The 19816-nt window shown below is 42.5% G+C and overlaps 1 protein-coding gene across 9 annotated transcripts in view; it reads left to right on the forward strand.

The window, feature by feature from the left end:
- The window catches only part of LOC140652712 (cytosolic phospholipase A2 beta-like), a 118584-nt gene that overhangs the window by 36136 nt on the left and 62632 nt on the right, over positions 1-19816 (forward strand). For 7 of the 9 annotated variants that reach the window (XR_012042927.1, XR_012042928.1, XM_072863869.1 and 4 more), the window contains 14 exons: positions 316-358; positions 1586-1649; positions 2089-2216; positions 2340-2450; positions 3511-3548; positions 4460-4595; positions 5587-5723; positions 8365-8587; positions 9058-9175; positions 10232-10369; positions 11591-11695; positions 12551-12736; positions 15841-16007; positions 16527-16713. Coding sequence is in view for 7 of the 9 variants with exons in the window: in XM_072863869.1 (XP_072719970.1) it covers positions 316-358; positions 1586-1649; positions 2089-2216; positions 2340-2450; positions 3511-3548; positions 4460-4595; positions 5587-5723; positions 8365-8587; positions 9058-9175; positions 10232-10369; positions 11591-11695; positions 12551-12736; positions 15841-16007; positions 16527-16713 (1781 nt within the window). In the remaining 2 variants the exon portion in view is untranslated. Of the gene's footprint in view, positions 1-315; positions 359-1585; positions 1650-2088; positions 2217-2339; positions 2451-3510; positions 3549-4459; positions 4596-5586; positions 5724-8364; positions 8588-9057; positions 9176-10231; positions 10370-11590; positions 11696-12550; positions 12771-15840; positions 16008-16526; positions 16714-18976; positions 19069-19816 lie in introns of those variants that run through there. The other 2 variants (XM_072863874.1, XM_072863875.1) reach the window with 2 other exon arrangements.

Raw genomic sequence — 19816 nt, forward strand, 5'->3', positions numbered from 1 at the left:
TCATGCGGTCATTTGTTAATAGCAGGACATGATTCCACATAGATGAATATGTCTTTGTTCTGCTGTATCTTAGCATATAGTTTTAAGCATTGGTATTTTTATGGGCTCTCCTGCCTTTCTTTTTGTTTGGCTACTACATTTTGGTTCATGTGCTTAGCAGGTGATCATGTATTACACCTTTTAGAAAACAAATTGTGATACTAACATGACTGTATTCAATTTTAAGCAGGAAAGGTCATAAAACTACTATTTTTAAAAAAATACCAGATACTCACACAGCTTTTGTTTGTCGTTTTTTTGATTCTGTCTTTTCAGTCCTGGCCCTCCAGAGCACCTCATTACCAATGATGTCCTAGTGGTAAGGTTCACATATGAATTTAGCTTGGAGTGACTTTTCCTCATTTTGATTCTCTCCTCTTCCTGCCAACCATCTGGCATTTTATAGAGAGAGCAGAAGCTGCCATGATAGATAAGAGCTTGGTGTGCATTATAAAGTGAAAGATGTGGGATGATTCCTGTTTGTTATGGCTTAACTGTTGCCCTCTCCATGCAAAAATTGAAGCTGTGTTTCTTGAAGTCCTCAGGTATTACAGATGTCAATATTTTGCCCAGCTGTGGTTTGTTAATGTTGCAGAACTCCGTATTTGTTGGTGTTCAAAATGAAAACTGCTTGTGTTTCATGTAATATAGTATGGCACTTGGCAAGAAAAACAAAGGTTATAAAAGGGATAAGGCTGTAGAAGGCAATAGTAAGTATTCAGTGTGCTTATGACTGGAAGGTTATCTAATGTAACAGCTTTTTGGGAAATGACTTTTTAAAAAAAGAGTTATTTTAGTTGTTGAAACATAGAGTCCTCTTTTGGTATTAGTCAGCATGTGGTACATTACCTATCTCCTTGGGCTGGCCCAGCAGCTAAGGAGTACAAAGTACTTCATGCCAACCACTCCAAGCCTGTGCATGATTTCCAGATGCTAGCCTTTAATACCCCTGAGGCAAAGTAACACGTATTCTGTTCTTTCCCCCTCATTTTCTGTGTGAGGCATAACAGCTGTAATGATTGGCATGCATTGTTCCTGAAATGGCTTGGAAAACTGTCCTGGCATGAGTTATTAAAGGTGAACTGGAATGACTCAGGTGGAGGGTAGGGTGGAATAAATCCATGATCTCCCTACATCAGGACCAGCAAAAGGATGCCTTGTAGACTAATCACTGCCACAATACACAGAAACTCATCATCAGGTGTTTTCTCCCACCCTTCCTAAATAATTATCAGATATATGTGTAGCTGTTTGGGCAACAGTGTGTTGTACAGAGTTTCCTGATTTTGGGATAACTTGAATGGGTATAACAACCTCTGGCAATGCACCACTGTATGGACAAGCTAGTTCTGAAGCAGTGTAACTGGGCTACTGTCTTGGGATAATGAGCTCTGAATTTACTCTTGTGCAGCTGGGTTGCTTCCAGCACTGAGACCAGTTTAGTTGGCTCTATGTTATAGCTAGTGTTTGCCTGCATGATATTTCACTATTTGCTGCGGATGTGGCATTTGCTGTCTTCACACTTTTCCATTCCTGCCTTTTACAGTCCCGTGAGGTTTGCTGCTTGGAAGTGCAAGTGGACATTAATGAAAGCAGGAAATATTTGAAAGGTATGCCGATTTCTCTGTGAAGCAAGGACATGACCAAATCAACCCAAATCATAGTCATTCAGACCCAGATGAAGGCACTTTAGGATACAGAGATGACTGAGAATGTTCTAAAGACAATAAAACGTAACGCAGTGAAAGTCCCTGAACTGCCTCCAGTTGTAATGCTGATCTCTGTGTCTTTACTGTGTCCAAACTTGAGAGCTTCAAGGAAAACTTTGCTGGAGGAAGTATGAGAGTGCTGACTGTGGAAGCACTCCAAACTATGGGCTGAAGGCAGGAGTACCAGTTCCTGTGCTGTAGGAGACTTGCCAGACGTGCCAGTGTGGCAGCTTATGGAGGAGTTACCACAGAGAATGACTCCAGCAGAAAGTTTGCCAACTTTGTTAGCTATTTTGCCTGAACAGCAATATTATTCTCTAAACAAATCTGTTTTCACTAGAGGGTAAAAATCTCGTGCTTACGGTGCCTGCATCTCATGAGGGGACACAGAAAACTACAGAGGACACAGATACTTTCTACTTCCATTGTGTGAAGGCTTGGGAACCTGTTCTAAAAGTCAGGCTGCAGGTAATGGGCACTGTACAATACCACTGTTCATGCTGCTTGCTTATTTCCAGTGTCACCAAAACAGTAAAGAACTAGATTGTTTCTGTTCTGTGAATAAACAAACATGGTTTTTGTTCTCTGTAGAAAGTTTCTGATAAGGAAGATGACAATTGCAATTTAAGTGACACCTTAACAGTACCACTGAAATTTCTCCCTGTTGGACATAAAGTGAAAGTAACCCTTCCTGTAAGACATGTAAGTGCTTCACCATTTATGTGATCTTTTGCAGAGAAGAGTAGAGTAACCCTCAGTATTTAACATCATAACATTAAAAAAAAATTTCAATTAGCAAGTCTGAGTGAGAATTTTGTGCAAATACAAGTTTTCAGTGAAAACGGTTAGTTTTTTCAGAGAAATATCATTTTTCTGTCAATAAAATGAATAATTGGGAATTAATCCTGGCCAGTTTTAGATGCATTTAAGACCAACCTCTGCTGTCCTTACACAGTTAAAGGAGAATATTCAATAACCCTAGCAAGGTTTTGGGATGCCCCACTGTTCTTTATCAAACCTGGGTGGTTAGCTCAGTCTATATACCTAAATTTTAGATGGCTAAAGTTAGATAAGTTGAATCTTACACTCAGAGGACAATTCTGTCACATCCTTCTATGTGTACAGTCAGCATGGTAACTGGTGGAGAGATACAACTCTAAGTTGCTTTAAAAGCAGTAGTAATGCTGCTGTGTGGCCAGATGAATCTGTTAACAATAGCCAGATGTCCTTTCCCAGACCTTGCAGCAAATGAGAGGCAAAAATAGGAGGAGAAGAATTTCTCAGCAGCCTTTCCCCTAAAGAGAAGGGAGAATGAATGTCTGTTTCGCTGCTAGTGATTCCCCACTCCTGTTTGGACTCTCTTTTACCTCCAGTAGGTTTTTGGAAGGATGTGGTGACTTATATTTCCTCTTCTGTCACTGTCTTTATCTGGCTGCTGTTCTTCATCCTCAAGAATAGGAGGGTGGCAATGTGATACTTCTGCTGGGTTAGGATGGTTCATGGAGGTATATTCACAGTGGGGAAGAAATCCTGTTTCACAGCCCATTCATCTAGCTACTTCGACTCCTCCTGCCTCTTTTGCTTCTCTGTAGAATATGTTTGGTGTTTAGTTGTTTTCCTTCTCTTTCCCACTACTGTTTTCAAAAAAACTGTATGCAGGGTGGTAGTGGTGGGGCATTCCAGGAGGCACTGAAAATCCGGATTTCAAAACTTCTGTTTTTCCCAGTCATTCACGTTCCTGCTCTCATTTCTTTGTTTACAGAATGTGCCACTGCAGTTGTACCTCCAACTAAATGATTGGTAAGAGGACTGTTTTTTTTCTTTAAAGGTTTTATTGCTCTTTGAACTGTGAATTCTAGAACAGAGTATCCTTTATTTAGATACAAGGAATGCACAAGACTAGGGGCAAAATATAACAATAGTTAAGTCACCATTAAAGAGTCACCACAACAGATCAAAGTTAAATGTCCTTGGGGCAAAAGAGTCACTCCAAGATGCAAAAAAAAAAAATTATGAGAATTTCAAATAGTGAGGAACTTAGTCACTCAGTGTCCTTTGCGTCAAAGAACCAAAGACTGAGATTGGAGGCTTCTTCAAAAGGGACACAGAAACGGGAAGAAGGCAGAGGGAAAAGGGAATTTGAAATAAGCAAAACATCCAGAGCCCATACATTACTCAAACCACACAGGTACTCTTAAGAAGATAGATTTGTGTCTCTGGTGATATCAACAGAAAGAAGCACAAGCTAGGGAAGACAAAATGTTACACTGTAAAATAATGAGACAGACAACAAATAAACCAAAATTATCTTAATATCTTTTTCATCATACTGTTTCTGTATAAATCTGTGGTACAAATCCCCATGAAAGTCTTTGTTAGGTTCAAGTCACCCTTTTCTCAGATATTATATGAAGCAGAAATAGAAAGGATTCAGCTTACAAAGCTACTGAAAGACACAAAGAAACCTTTCTTTTTTCATATTTGCTATCCTTAGCTGGCAGTAAAACTTAACACTGAAACATCAGAAAATAAAGAGACTACGTAGAAGCAAAGCAGTTGATTTCTTTGAAACTGGAAGCTGCATTTCTGTCTCTAAATCTGAATGGTGAATCATGATTTTTTATGATATTTAGTAGACTGCAGTTGCTGAAAATACATCCATATGTATTTTAAACACCAATGCTGTGCCTCTGGATTTATTTATGTTTCAGCACAGAAAAACTAGATGTGCGCTTAGGGTACGATCTGTGCCGAGAAGAGCAAGAATTCTTGCAAAAAAGGAAGAGAGTCGTTGCTAGTGCCCTGAAAAGGGTTCTTCATCTGGAAAGAGATCTACATGGACACGAGGTCTGTGAGTTGGAATCCAAGGACGGGGTGTGGGTCTATTGAATTAGGATTGGCAGAAGTCCCCACAAAATTTCTAGTAGTTTTTGCATGTTGATGACAAACCCATTGATTTGAATGGCAGCAGAACAGAAGTTCTCAGTGTGGCTTACCGCATACTCATCTAAAATTTCAACTCAGCTATTCATGCCTCCATTCTTTTCAATGGGTCAAATTCCCAAGGACATAATATACCACTCTTCAAAGCCAGAGTTTCCAACAATGTGGTGCAACGGGTCAGCAAGATATGAGGCATTGGTACCTTGTGTTAGACACAGCCTAGCCAGACAACCCAAACCAAGTCGGAAAACAGGAATATTTGAAATTCACCTCACATAGATATTTATGAAATCATTGTAATGTCCCTTCTTTAGGCTTACCTTTTTTTTTTTCGTTTTCAGAACACTTTTCACAAAAAGTCAAAATTCTTTAGGGTGGAGAAAACATTTTATAACAAGCTCCAGCTGAAGTATGTTTTGTTGCCAAGATCCACAGGGAATTTTTAAGTGAACATTTATTTTCTTGCTGGAATTATATTTGTTGAATGGATGCTATCCAAAGAAGCATTTTGTTTGTTTAATATATTTTTTCTGAACTCTGCTCAGGGCTTCCTTGAATCCATTCTTAATCACATTTATTGCAATTTTTGTTGTTTATAATAAAATCGTATAATTATCTGTTATTAATCATTGCAATTCCAATTATAAAGAACAAGGGGAGGAAGGAAAGTTAAAATCACTGCATATTTAAATTCATCCAAGCTTTGGGGTTAAGGGAACCCATTGAGTATCTGGGGGTTAATTTAAAGAAGATACTGGTAAAGACTGGCTGAATGTTGATTTAATTTCATTGTCTTCCAATGAAGTCTGCTGAGGAAGTTATAAGAGCTGTAATTAGACTTTTCCAAGTAGGCAAGTGAGTAACTTTTTGAAGATAATACTTATGTTTTGAACAGGTCCCAGTAATAGCTGTTATGGCAACAGGCGGAGGCCTCAGAGCAATGTCAGCTATGTTTGGCCACCTCCTAGCTCTTCAGAAGCTAAATCTGTTGGACTGTGTTACCTATGTCACCGGGGCTTCTGGTTCAACATGGTGCGTATAGAAAATGAGATTTGTATTTGGAATGACTGTGACACTGCATTTCCACACAGTGAGAGAGATGCATCTCTTTTGAAGTCTTAAATTGTTAATAAGTGAATGTAGAATCATACAATCATTCAGGTTGGAAAAGACCTTTTAGATCATCGAGTCCAACTGTTAACCTAGCGCTGCAAGTCCACCACTAAACCATGTCCCTAAGCACCACATCTACATGTCTTTTAAATACCTCCAGGGATGGCGACTCCACCACTTCCCTAGGCAGCTTGTTCCAATGCTTGACAACCCTTTTGGTGAAGAAATTTTTCCTAATATCCAGTCTAAACCTCTCCTGACGCAAGTTGAGGCTGTTTCTTCTTGTCCTATCGCTTGTTACTTGGGAGAAGAGACCAACCCCCACCTTGCTACAACCTCCTTTCAGGTAGTTGTAGAGAGCGATAAGGTCTCCCCTCAGCTTCCTTTTCTCCAGGCTAAACAACCCCAGTTGCCTCAGCCGCTTCTCATCAGACTTGTTCTCCAGACCCTTCACCAGCTTCGTTGTCCTTCTCTGGACACGCCCCAGCACCTCAATGTCTCTCTTGTAGTGAGGGGCCCAAAACTGAACACCGTATTCAAGGTGCGGCCTCACCAGTGCTGAGTACAGGGGCACGATCACTTCCCTAGTCCTGCTGGCCACGCTATTTCTGATACAAGCCAGGATGCTGTTTGCTTTCTTGGCCACCTGGGCACACTGCTGGCTCATATTCAGCCAGCTATCAACCAGCACCCCCACGTCTTTTTCCGCCGGGCAGCTTTCCAGCCACTCTTCCCCAAGCCTGTAGCGTTGCATGGGGTTGTTGTGACCCAAGTGCAGGACCCAGCACTAAGTCTTGTTGAACCTCATACAGTTGGCCTCAGCCCATCGATCCAGCCTGTCCAGGTCCCTCTGCAGAGCCTTCCTACCCTCAAGCAGATCAACACTCCCGCCCAACTTGGTGTTGTCTGCAAACTTACTGAGGGTGCGCTCAATCCCCTCGTCCGGATCATTGATAAAGAGATCATTGATAAACAGAACTGGCCCCAATACTGAGCCCCGGGGAACACCACTTGTGACTGGCTGCCAACTGGATTTAACTCCATTCACTACAACTCTTTGGGCCCCACCATCCAGCCAGGTTTTTTACCCAGCGAAGCGTACGCCCATCCAAGCCATGAGCAGCTAGTTTCTCCAGGAGAATGCTGTGGGAAATGGTGTCAAAGGCTTTACTAAAGTCTAGGTAGATAACATCCACAGCCTTTCCCTCATCCGCTAAGCGGGTCACCTTGTCATAGAAGGAGATCAGGTTAGTCAAGCAGGACCTGCCTTTCATAAACCCATGCTGGCTGGGCCTGATCATCTGGTTGTTCTGTATGTGCCGTGTGGTGGCTGATGCGGTCAAGATGATCTGTTCCATCAGCTTCCCTGGCACCGAGGTCAGGCTGACAGGCCTGTAGTTCTCCAGACCCTCCTTCCGGCCCTTCTTGTAAGATGGGTGTCACATTTGCTAACCTCCAGTCAACTGAGACCTCCCCGGTTAGCCAGGACTGCTGATAAAGGATTGAAAGTGGCTCAGTGAGCACTTCTGCCAGCTCCCTCAGGACCCTTGGGTGGATTGCATCCGGCCCACAGACTTGTGTATGTCTAAGTGGTGTAGCAGGTCACTAACCATTTCCCCTTGGATTATGGGGGCTTCATTCTGCTCCCCGTCCCTGTCTTCCAGCTCAGGGGGCTGGGTACCTGGAGAACAACTGATTTTACTATTAGACTGAGGCAAAGAAGGCATTAAGTACCTCAGCCTTTTCCTCATCCTGTGCCACTATGTTTCCCCCTGCATCCAATAAAGGATGGAGATTCTCCTTAGCCCTCCTTTTGTTGCTAATGTATTTATAGAAACATTTTTAATTGTCTTTTACAGCAGTAGCCAGATTAAGTTCTAGTTGGGCTTTGGCCCTTCTAATTTTCTCCCTGCATAACCTCACAACATCCTTGTAGTCCTCCTAAGTTGCCTGCCCCTTCTTCCAAAGGTCATAAACTCTCATTTTTTTTCCTGAGTTCCAGCCAAAGCTCTCTGTTCAGCCAGGCTGGTCTTCTTCCCCGCTGGCTCATATTTCGGCACATGGGGATGGTCTGCTGCTGCGCCTTTAAGATTTCCTTCTTGAAGAATGTCCAGCCTTCCTGGACTCCTTTGCCCTTCAGGACTGCTTCCCAAGGGACTCTGTCAACCAGGCTCCTAAACAGGCCAAAGTCTGCCCTCCGGAAGTCTAAGGTAGCAGTTCTGCTGACCCCCCTCCTTACTTCTCCAAGAATCAAAAACTATCATTTTGTGATGGCTATGCCCAAGACAGCCTCCAGTTGTCACATCACCCACAAGTCCTTCTCTGTTCACAAACAACAGGTCCAGCAGGGCGCCTTCCCTAGTTGGCTCACTCACCAGCTGTGACAGGAAATTATCTTCCACACATAATTCCCTGGTGAAGCTATTACTGTTGGCTCTCAATCATAACTTCAGTTTAGGCTTGCTGATTCTCTTCTTTGATCAAAGTGGTTGGGTAAATATAGTAATTTTCCAAACCCATCCAAATAAATGGATTATTTTCTCACATTTTTGTTCTTTAGGACCCTAGCAGACTTGTATGAGGATGCTGACTGGTCACAGAAGACTTTGGAGGGGCCACTTAAGGCAGTAAAAGAACAAGTGACAAAATGCAAGCTCAACCTTATGTCTATAGAGCATCTGAAGTATTATCACAAGGAACTCGCTGAAAGGGCAAAAGCAGGACATGTGTCATCTTTTACAACTCTGTGGTCACTTGTTCAGGAAATGTTCTTACATGAAAGGGTATGTACATGGTCCTGCCACACATTTGGGAAACATCCACTCATTTTCTTTAGAGCTTTACTCTTTGAGGGCATGACGTAATGTGTGGAACAAATCCAAAGTGACAGTCCCCCCCTGAAAAGTCAGGTCTTTTAAAGTGTGTTTCTAATTGGACACTTAAGAGCTAGAATAATCTGTCCTCAAGTGAACATTAGTCTCAGCCTTAGTAAAGATACGTGGGATGCAGGCAATCAAGGCACTTAGATATTAATGAAGAGGTTACTAGGTATCAAAAAGGCAACCAGGAAGGAAAGTGCAGGAACACGAAGGAAGAGGTGTCTTATAAAAATGGGACTCACAGATTCCTCTGGGTTGTAAAACATCTGTCATCTATCCTAGATCTATCTATCTACTCAGGTAGATTGTGTCAGTGTTTTTGCCTTATGCTCTTCCAGAGGTTTACTGTGATTTTTTTTTATCTCTTTGACTAGCCAAGGAAGTACAAACTCACAGACCAACGCAAGGCATTGGAGCATGGACAAAACCCATTGCCTTTCTATGCAGTCCTCAATGTGAAAGAGGAAAAGTTCAGCACTTTCAAATTTAGAGGTAAGTATTCCTAGAGTTTCTTCTGAGTTTGAGTAGGGACTAAAGACCATTTGGAGGGAGGGCGCGTGTGTGTGGAGAATAAAAGGGGAATACATCTGTTGCTTGCCCTGACTCAGTATTAATCTTTTAATAAAGTGTTTGTCTTTTTTGCGAACTGCTGGGTGTTGATTAGAAAGAGCAGATCTGCTGGATAACATCCTCAGGCACAAACAGGGCATTTCTGAAGATCTGGGCTGAAGTTCTAGTTTTGCCATAGACGTTGTGAGTGAGTGAGTGTGGGCAAATCATGTGATCTTTTTCTGCCTCAGTTCCACACCTATAAAATGGCTTTGGTGGTTCCTTAGTTTGTAGAAGTGCTGTGAAATGTAGTTGTCACTTCCCTAAATACTACACTGATGAGGGTATGAAAATGGAGTGGATATGATTGCTATGATGGGTGTGATATGACACCATTTAAATGGACACAGGCTATATTCCACAAAAGGTATTAAAATTAGCAGATACTGGAAAGAAAAAACAGTTAGTACTTACATTTGCTTAGGTTTATAGCTACTGTTCTACTGCAATACCTGTAACAGGACAGCTTGAGTTAGGAAACTGCACAGCCATCCCCACACTGTGATACTTTCTAGTTTGGAACTGATGTGTCTTCAGGCTGCTTTGTTATATCATGTAGACTGACAGGTTTGGGTTAGTAGAGGTTTCATGCCAGTCATTCCTTGCAGGTTGGATCACACTTGCATGTTGTACATTTGATGCTCTTGATTTAGAGAGGCAAGTGGGATCCCAGAATGTTTATATAGAAATATATATCTAAGCTTTTGAAGCTAACGTTAGACTCCTTCTGAGGTGAAAAAGCTAGTTCCTTTTGTATGCAAATCATCTCTCAGTTTGTATGGAACTAGACAGCGTAGTTTGCCATACAAAGCTACTGATAGTACAGAGCTGCTGAGACAGCAAGATCCATGGAGCTTGTGGATAGCTTTATCCCCAGGGGAAGGTTTTGTTTTCTTATATTTATTACAGTAAACATGCCACATGTCAATTCTTTTGCAGAGTGGGCGGATTTCTCTCCTTACGAGGTGGCCATACCAAAATACGGAGCCTCCATTCGTTCAGAATATTTTGACAGTGAGTTCTTCATGGGAAGGCGAGTGAAGAAGCTGCCAGAATCTCGGATCTGCTATCTGGAAGGTGATCTAGCAGTGCAATATAGTTAATCACAACATGGTAGAAAGCACGGTACTAGCTAGCCACTGGTTTGTGTACAATGCTCCTTGCCAGCAGGTCTGCTCTAGGTCTTGATTCAATGGGCTTTTTACCCCTTTTGTACACTTCCACTTTTTGTAAAGCTTCTTTCCTCCTGTCCTCCCTTTTAACCTGGGTAGATTTGGGAAAGTTGCAGCACGGTTCCCCTTCCCGTTTTCTGAACCAAACAAGAAGGTGGAGAAGGCAAGTTGAGGAAATAATAAGCCTTTCTTCCCTGACCAGTCATTAAGCCTTCAACTTCATCAACTATATTTCTAGACAACGCATTGCTGGGGTAGGATTGGAAGGCGCTGAAAAAATATAACTAATCTAGAACAACTCACAAAGGTGAGAACCATCTGAGCTTTGTGGGTTGAGAATGGTGTCGCTAATCTTCCCTACCCGTAAGGATGAAGGAAGCCCTTTTAACCTCCAACAACTGCTTTGACTGGCTGTTCTGCCTTTAAAAACGAAGAAAAGGGGGAAAGCAGCTAGTCAGAGGAATCCATCTGCCCCAGGCAGATTTTAAATCCATGTCAGAATTTTAGCTTTTGGTACCAAAACCAAGGGTCCAGTGGAGACAAAATCGTATTTCTCTCACTGTGAAGTCTGCTAAAGATTGAATTTGTTCCTCATGTGAGTACCTGGCATGGGGCTTAATGAAAAAGGATAGTTCTTTCTTTTCCAAAAGCAGACTCACATATGGAGCCAATTCTATTTTGATCCTGGACCGGTTGTACTTCACAGAAACAAAACATGCCTGAAAGGAAAAAATGGGTCTTAGATAAATTTAAAGAATAAATCAGTTTAAAGAAGGGCCTTATGCTTATATGGCTTTCAAAAGCCTGCAAAATACCATTCTTTCAAAGCCTGCTTTCTCACAAGTAAACACTGTGTCAGTAAACACCCAAACACATTGTTTGGGTGACTGATACCTCTTATTTTGTTACTCTGTACTATACAGTGAATGGTCTGTGTGTAGTTATCTCTTGAGAAAGAGCACTGAAGTGCTGACACCATTATGTTTGAACTCTGTGAGACCTACTGCTTATGCTGTGTCATGATGGGGTCAGTTCATGTGGGCCAATAATATATAGCATGGATACTTGTGATAGTCAGTGGTTAACGTAGTGGTGCACTATTTTTCCCATGTGGTTTGACATGCAGGTCTTTGGACAAACATCTTTACTAGGAATTTACTGGATGGCTTGTACTGGTCCTCAAATTCAAATGAATTCTGGGAACGATGGGCCAAAGATATGGTAGATATAGGTAAGAGTTTCAAAATCAGTATTTGTTTTTGACCAGAGAGTGCTTCCTATTCAGGAGAGGATTCAGAAAGATGCACTATTGCTGCTGTTTGTGAATAATCTCTCACATGTTCTCCCTAAATTGCTGCATCTTGTGTTGCCTCACTGATGGTTTTCGCCTGTATCAGAATCATCACTATGTGATGTTTTCATCACATGTTGTTTCCTTTCCTTTCCTTTCCTTTCCTTTCCTTTCCTTTCCTTTCCTTTCCTTTCCTTTCCTTTCCTTTCCTTTCCTTTCCTTTCCTTTCCTTTCCTTTCCTTTCCTTTCCTTTCCTTTCCTTTCCTTTCCTTTCCTTTCCTTTCCTTTCCTTTCCTTTCCTTTCCTTTCCTTTCCTTTCCTTTCCTTTCCTTTCCTTTCCTCTTTCCTCTTTCCTCTTTCCTCTTTCCTCTTTCCTCTTTCCTCTTTCCTCTTTCCTCTTTCCTCTTTCCTCTTTCCTCTTTCCCTTCCCTTCCCTTCCCGTCCCAGAGGCACACTTCATGCTAGTTACAAATATTTTTCATTTAAAATTTGCTCATGGTCTGTTAAATGACTCCTCCCATGACTGCCAATGAGAAGGGTGGCTTTTACTTGTAGCAAAAGTACAAAGCCGTGTGTTATTTGAAAGAGTAAAAGACAAAAGCTGTGCTTGCTTTAAACAAAACCAAATATCTCTTTGTTTAAAAGGGATTGGTCATGTGCATATGTTTTCAAGCAGACTGCAATAAACAGGGAGGGGAGGGACCCACAGGAAGACAGCAAGGGCAGCTAGCCAGTACAGGTGCCCAGCAGAACAGATTGCTGATGATTTTTCTCACATTTCCTTCTCTATTTCAGAAAAACATTCCCCTGAGGATGATATCACTGTCATTGAGCCTCCGTCTTGTTTGTCAGGGAAGTTGTATGAAATGTTTCAGGACATTATGACCAAGCGTCCACTACTGGGAAAGTCTCATAACTTCCTGAGAGGCTTAGAATTTCATAAGGATTATATCCATCAGAAAAAATTTATTGAATGGAAAGGTAACTGCAACAAAGAGTTAGCTGCGGTGTGCAGGTAACATCTCAGATTTTTTTTTTTTTAGACTTTGGAAATCTCACATTTAGAGATATTTTCTCAGGGTTTGGAAATCTGCTGAGATGGAGCTATGTTCATGGTGTCTGTTTCTTCAGGGTAACAGGTTAAAATGAACTAGTCCATGGGCCACTCTTTTACCACCTGAAGATAACTGTAATTTGTGTCAAAGCATGCTCTTCTACAGGAATTTTGTCACTCTGCATAGGTACAGTAGTAAAAAGATTCAGGAAGGGTAGAAACTTTTGAGGTCAAGAAACAAAGGTAACACCGGAAGCATAAAACAGCAGGTTGTTGTGTGGATCAGATAAGGAAAGGACTGGCTGCAAGCAGTGGTTGCCCATATGTGTGGTATTTCTGCCTGATGATTTATTCATCCAGAGACCTCTCTTTAACCCTTCAGAAATAGAAATACCAAGATCCAACAGTAGAAAGTTAAAGCTACATAGATTTAGACCGTATTTATTAAACAAACAGAATGCATAGACTTGATGTAGAAATTGAACAATTTTCTATGGCCTGTGCTCTACAGGCAGGCAAAGTAAACAGTCATAATAGTTTTACCTCAAAATCTATGAAACAATCTGTGAAATGATAGCAACGTGATGGAGCTGAGGTTTTGTGCGTCACAAACCTTCCTGTAATCCCAGCATCCTCATTTATTCCATGAGCAGATAGCAGTGAGGGAGGACCCCACATTATTAAGGTTAATCTGACTTCAGCAAGAAAACACGTGTTCTCTGCCTCCTCTGAGTCCTTATCTTTGGCAACTTGTGTTTTCTGTCCCGTTTCATGCAAGTTACAACACTTTTTGTCCCTGGCTGCCATTGCTACGTGGTTTGCTGGCAAGAGATGGTGGAGCTTTTTTGTGGATTAAGGCAGAGCCCACAATGTGCTAAGTGCTTTCAAAATGTTCAGTAAGCAAAAAATCAATGTTCTGTAAGAGTCTGCTCTAAGAAAACAAGTGAGAGAAGGAGAAAACAAGTAGCATAAGAAGGGTGGGTGAGACAAGGAGCAAGCGAGTAGCTTAAGAAGGTGGATGAAGGATAAAATTGTCAGTCAGTAAATGTTAAATCATTTTCCTTACATTTGCTGACTAGCAATTTTGTAAAGGCAGATTTCAAGGAGGAAGAAGCAGATTTCAGATTTTTCAGATTTTTCAAGGAGGAAGAAGCAGATTTTTTTGTAGAAGCAGATTTCAAGCAGGATTTGGAGGAAGAGAGCATAGGGACACTAAAGACTACCTCAGGGTAGATATTTTACAAATAAAGTAAAACAAGTGGAAAGCATGAAGTCTGGAGTGGGAAGAGGGAAACTGAAAATCCGGAGTGGGAAAAATTAGCAGATTTTGTATCCTCTTTTGGCTGCCTGCATGAGACCAAGCTAAAACCAGTTATGGATCCATCTCTAGGAGCAAGAGGAGATGCCAGCTCTGTAAGCAGAAATGATAGTCTCGTGGTAGGTGAAGTCTCCAGAATATAGCTGTGTTTTAAAGGCTTCCCTGCAGCTCAGGTTATCTGACACATTAAAACAAGACTTTAAATGCCATGTGAAAAGCCTAATTTTCATGGTGAGAAATTTGAGAACTCATAGCCTGGAATTAGTGTTATGCATTTACAGTAGGGTTCATGCTTTCAAGGGAATTCCTGACGCAGGACTTCTTTAAAGTCCCTTTTTGGGTGTGGGATAGAAGAAGAGACTCTCCCAAGGAAATGCCTACTTCTAATTCACATATCCAGCCATGAATAAATGCCACACAGTTCCATCTCCATGATAAGAAAATGAGGGTAATGGAATTTCAACTAAAAATATTACCAGGCCAAATAAAACTGAAAAGTACACTCTGTTTCTTCTGTGAGGGACTGCAAGCAAATGTCTCTCATTACAGCAGAATCTGTGAATACCCAGCAGCCGTGAATGCTAAAATAAGCAAATAATTTTGTAAAGACTTGACAGTGAGGGAATGGAAAAAAAATGAGTTATTACTTCAAGCTGCTGTCAAACATTCCAGGCTATGGAACAAGCAAGAGTTATTCTGCACAGTTTAAATCAATACTACAGAATGAGGCCAAGCAGGCAGAGAGATCGAAAGAAGTGAAATGCTGGAACTTACCTGCAGCGTTTCTGTTATCAACAGTTTCTTAAAATACCTAAGCACAAATGATTTAAGGCTCAAGGGGTCTGCTCTGGGCTTTGCTACCTCATTTTGTGCACTTGAGGAACACTCTTAAACTGATATTTTTATATTTAAAACCAGGGCAAAATGTTTCTTATTGCATGGGACTAGAAATGGTACCAGGGGAACAATAGTGGACTTGCTGTCTACAGGGCAGGCTGGTAGGGTTGCTAGTAGAGAAATAAAGAGTCTAGCTATCAGAAACTGGCTTTAGATCTCAACTTGCCAGTTGGTATAATCCCCTTTTGGCATTAATGTGAGGTTTAATTAATTCAAGCAATATTTTAAGCTGTTGGTAGGGGATGCTGTGTGCATGATGTGGTATTTTTTTGCAGCATGGCTGAGGTAACTTATATGAGAGATCACTGAAAGCAGGTTGAAGTCAGATTTTTCACCCTGGGAGAGGAGTCTAATACTGAGAATGCAAAAGCAAAAAAAGAGCAATGCAAAAGTGCAGTGATGTACTGCATTTGTTAGATTTGTTGCTACACTGTGAAATTGTTTTTGTTGTTTGCATTTTTCCCAGTTCTTAGGGGGAAAAAAAAATCGGCTAAAGCCTGTATTCTGTGAAAAATCACTCCCCAGAGCAGCTGTGAGGCCAGTGGAGTCTGTGTCTCACCTGTCCTCTGCCTGGCTGCCTCATGGCCTGCCTTTGTGAGTGTGCCTGGGGGAGTGTGGTAACAGGCCAGATGTGCTCAGACGTGCATTTTGGAGGGCGTGCTCCCGAGGTCACGTTTGTGGGCTCGCATTATGGAGGGAGGTGAGCCTGGTCTTGAGGGCAACCAAGGGGCTGCCCTTAACATGTAGCACAGACAGAATTACTGATGACTCCTTTCCTACCAATGCACCACTAACTATATTCAAAATGCTTTTCAGACACTGTGCTGGACTCTTTCCCTAACAATCTGACACCGCTGCAGAAATATCTTTGCCTGATAGATGTTGGCTATTTCATCAACACCAGTGGTGCAGCACTTTTCAAGCCAGAGAGGAATGTAGATGTCATTATCTCACTTGATTATGGTTTGGGGAATGTGTTCAAGGTGAGAAGATTAACATGCTCTGCTCCTTGCAGCCCTGGTAAAACTCTTCTTGTGTTATTAAAACTTTTAAGTAAGTGGCTGTCTAAGTCTTGATCATATACTCAAGAGCAAACCAGTCACCATATCTTGGAGGAGGAAAGAAACTTCCTTCAAGACCAGAACTATAGAAACCGATAGGCTCTTTTCTCTGTAGTGGATTCCTAGGATCCTCAGGGAATTGCAGTAACAATTGGTTGCTGGAGACATGACCCTGGTCTGTCCTCTTGACAAATTCTAAGTGTGGCCTTTGGTCATTCCCTCTAGCTGTAAAAAAAATTATGGGGTGATAAGAAGCATCTTCTGACTTGTGGTGAGTGGTGGCAGAAAGTAGAGTTACACTGTGGCTACTTTGGACTACACGTTCATTGCAAAGTGATTCTAGGGACTGAATTAAGTTGCCATAGTATTTCTATGATACCTCAGTAACCCTGATTCTTGTCTTAGTGTTAGCTTTAAGGCAATGACATTCTGTGTCCACAGCAATTAGAGATGACATACAAATATTGCAAGATACAAAAAATCCCATTCCCCAAAGTGGAGCTAAGTGAAGAAGAAGAGAAGAACCCAAAGGAATGTTACGTGTTTTCAGATGCAGAGGACCCCAGAGCACCCATAGTAATCCATTTCCCCCTGGTGAATGACACCTTTAAGGAATTCAAGGAGCCTGGTAAGTTCAGTCAACAAAACTATACTTTCTAGTTGAGTTCGGGCCATTTGTCTTTCCACAGCACGGATCTTATTTGTCCTTTGTAGCAATAATTTTAAGTGAGGGCACAGCCTTTGTGTGAGTGAGACCATCTTGTCTCCTACCCATCATGGTCATACACGTATATTTGCCTCTTCCATTGGGCTATGAATGAGCATGCCCACTCATCTGTCAGGCCAGGTCTATGTTACTGCATTCAGCTCAAAGTACATGAGTTTCCACCATGGCAGAGGAGAAGGAGGTGTCAACTCTTTTGCTGTTAACCTAGTCATGTTAACCTTCTCACCAAAACCAGGATTATGTTCCCCATATACAGAGTGAAACCTCTCATCCAGTAAACTATGATGCGACAGAGGTAGCTGAGGCAGGTCCATGTCTCTACTGGTTGGCCTCCATGTACTGCTCAAGAGGCAGGTTAGCAAACCACAGCAGACTCAGTGATGCTGAGTAAGACACAGGACAGCACAAGGCTATAAGCCACAACTCACACTGCAAGGCATACTGGAGAAGGCAGCACTTGCAATGGTAAGATGCTGGGGAAGAGGTAGGGCCAGAATTCCTCCTCGATCCAGAAGAGGTTGAGAACGTCTGCCAACTGCTTCCCCACCTTCCCCCTATCAATTTAAGACCTAGCAGTAAGCAAGCAGGCTGGGCACTGGTTGCTTCTCCTATACTCTCATGCCTTTGTGCCAACCACCATCTAGATGGAGAGAATTAGCAAGTCTCTCCAGCAATAATAAGAATGATGTTTTTTTGGCCCAAAAGTCACAGCAGAAGGAACGGGCACATGGCTGGTAACAGCTGGATCAAGTAATTCTGTTGTGAACATGTTCAGAAAAATAAATAGTAGGAGGTGGAGGGGATGCAATGTTTAGTTGGTGTAAGGGTAAGAAGCATAAAAGTTACTGATCATCCTACCTTGGCCTAACCATGATATGGTGTTGGTACAAGCATTTGGGAGAAGGAGGTTACTTCCCTTACTGAAAGACAGTGAATAGAAGGAGCTGCTAGAAAAGCTCTGTTAGTCTGTGGCGCACACAAGGAAAAGCCTGTATTAGCTCACAGAGAAGGGCCTTGTCCTGTACTTGCTCAAGAGCTTTGCACATGAGTTTGGCAGCCCTGTGCACATGATTAACAGACAGCAAGACCCTAAGTTTCCCAGATAACACAGCTCCTATCCTTCCTCCCTTTCTCCAGGGAATTCAACAACAGACATGGCTTTGCTTTGGGGACATATGCAGTTGGGTTGGTTCTGTATGGAGGCCCAGCAGACCCTGGGCAGTGGGGTCTGCCCTCAGGTGTTGTCTTTGAATGCAGGCATGAAACAGCAAAGGCCATGTTAAAACAAGAGAGCCTCAGTATAGACTAGGTTTTTCCAACAGCTTGTGGGATACTCTGCAAAAATCAGACAGGTGGTATCTAGTTGGTGCCTCTGCTGTCTGACCTCCTTAACCTGAGACCTTCCTCTGGGCTGGAGCTCTTAGAGCAGCGAACGCTGAAGTATCTCACACACCACCTTTTGAGTTATCAGGCCATGGGGAACTTCGGCTCTCCTTTGCTACTGCTCAACACAGCAGACAGAGCATTCACTCTTCTTCCAGCTTTACCCAAAATTATATTGTGGTACTGGGACCACAGCAAAATGGAAGTCTCTGAGGGAACATTTGGGGAAGGTCGTGAACAGCAGCAAAACAGGTTTAGTAAAGCTCCTTTTCTGCTATGATGTTCACCAACGCTCAGAGAATTATGTGCAGTGAGAGATACACCAATAAAACCACATTTAGAAACTCTATGGATGAAAAGAGGAGATACCCAGTGGAGGGAACTAGGCTTGTTAGGTGGAGGCTGGAGATGGTCCAAATGGCAACGCACAGTGAGATACGGCCATTGAGCAGTGGCTAGCAGGTAAAACAGGTGAGTGTTTTAGAGTCTCTTTGAATGAAAGATGGATGAGATTATGCAGAGCAAAGCAGCTGCTGCAGCTTCTCAGCGCTCCAGGCCCAAATTCGTGAGCTGTGACGCTCACCTGCGTGTCTCTGAGCAGCCGGCGATTCATCAATCAAGCTGACAGCCAGCAACTGGTGTGGGTGGTTGGGGGAGGGGGACTTTGGCAACCTGCTCGTGTGGATTTCAAGTTTAACAGTGGAGCTTTTCATTTCTAAATGGCTGAGAGACACCTTGTGGAATGCGGGTACTTATTTTTCTTGCTTTTAACTATTTAAAGTCTAGAAAAGAGGATCAGCTTGTGAAGTGCCCATTTACAATGCAACTATAGACTGCGCTTTTGCGTGCGTGAGGCAGATGCAGCTGTAACTGGAGGTGGATAGCACAGATAATACAGCTCTCTGAATATTGGGAGGCTCAGTGAAGAAAAACTTGGACATTTTTAATACAGCCACTTCTAGTGACAGCCTGTGCCCAGCACCCTGAGATCACACTGCCCAGAAACCACTAGGTTAGAATAAAACCTGCTGTCTCAAGCAAAATTCATGTGTCATTTTCATGCGTTCTGGTAGACATCATAAGGAATATCTCAGCAGTCTGTTTGTAGCCCTGCTGACAGTCATCTCACAATACATTTGTGGTTTGGGCATATTTGGTTCAGGCTGCAAGGAGATAGGTAAAAAACAGAGAAAAAATGTAACTCTAAAAATTTTGTAGAAGCATAAATATGAGGCTACTTAAGTCCCTGGTGGAGGTAATTAGGGTGTCCTTTTAAGCAAAAAGATAGACCTAACAGGGAGGATGGATGTTGGCAACTCCAAGAGGTTGGGTTAACCCGAGGCTGAGTTGAAGGAGCTGAAGGACGAGAGGCTGATGTGGGGTGCTCTCTTCCCTCTGCATCTCCATACTCTGCAACAGGCAATCCTGCGTGGTTAGCATCACAAGGCCTCCCTGTATGTACTAGGTTGTCCACTTGCTCTAGCTGGCACATATGCTCTCGTCACCACTGATCGAGGTCTGATCATGGATTTTGAAAGGTGTTTCAGGTGTGTGGCTTGTCTGAGAGTCAGACTTACCGGGTTTGGGAAAGGATGTGGACCCAGGGGCACGCTGCCCAGGA

This window comes from Ciconia boyciana, chromosome 6 (assembly GCF_034638445.1).
Source record: "Ciconia boyciana chromosome 6, ASM3463844v1, whole genome shotgun sequence".
Taxonomy (NCBI): Eukaryota; Metazoa; Chordata; class Aves; order Ciconiiformes; family Ciconiidae; genus Ciconia; species Ciconia boyciana.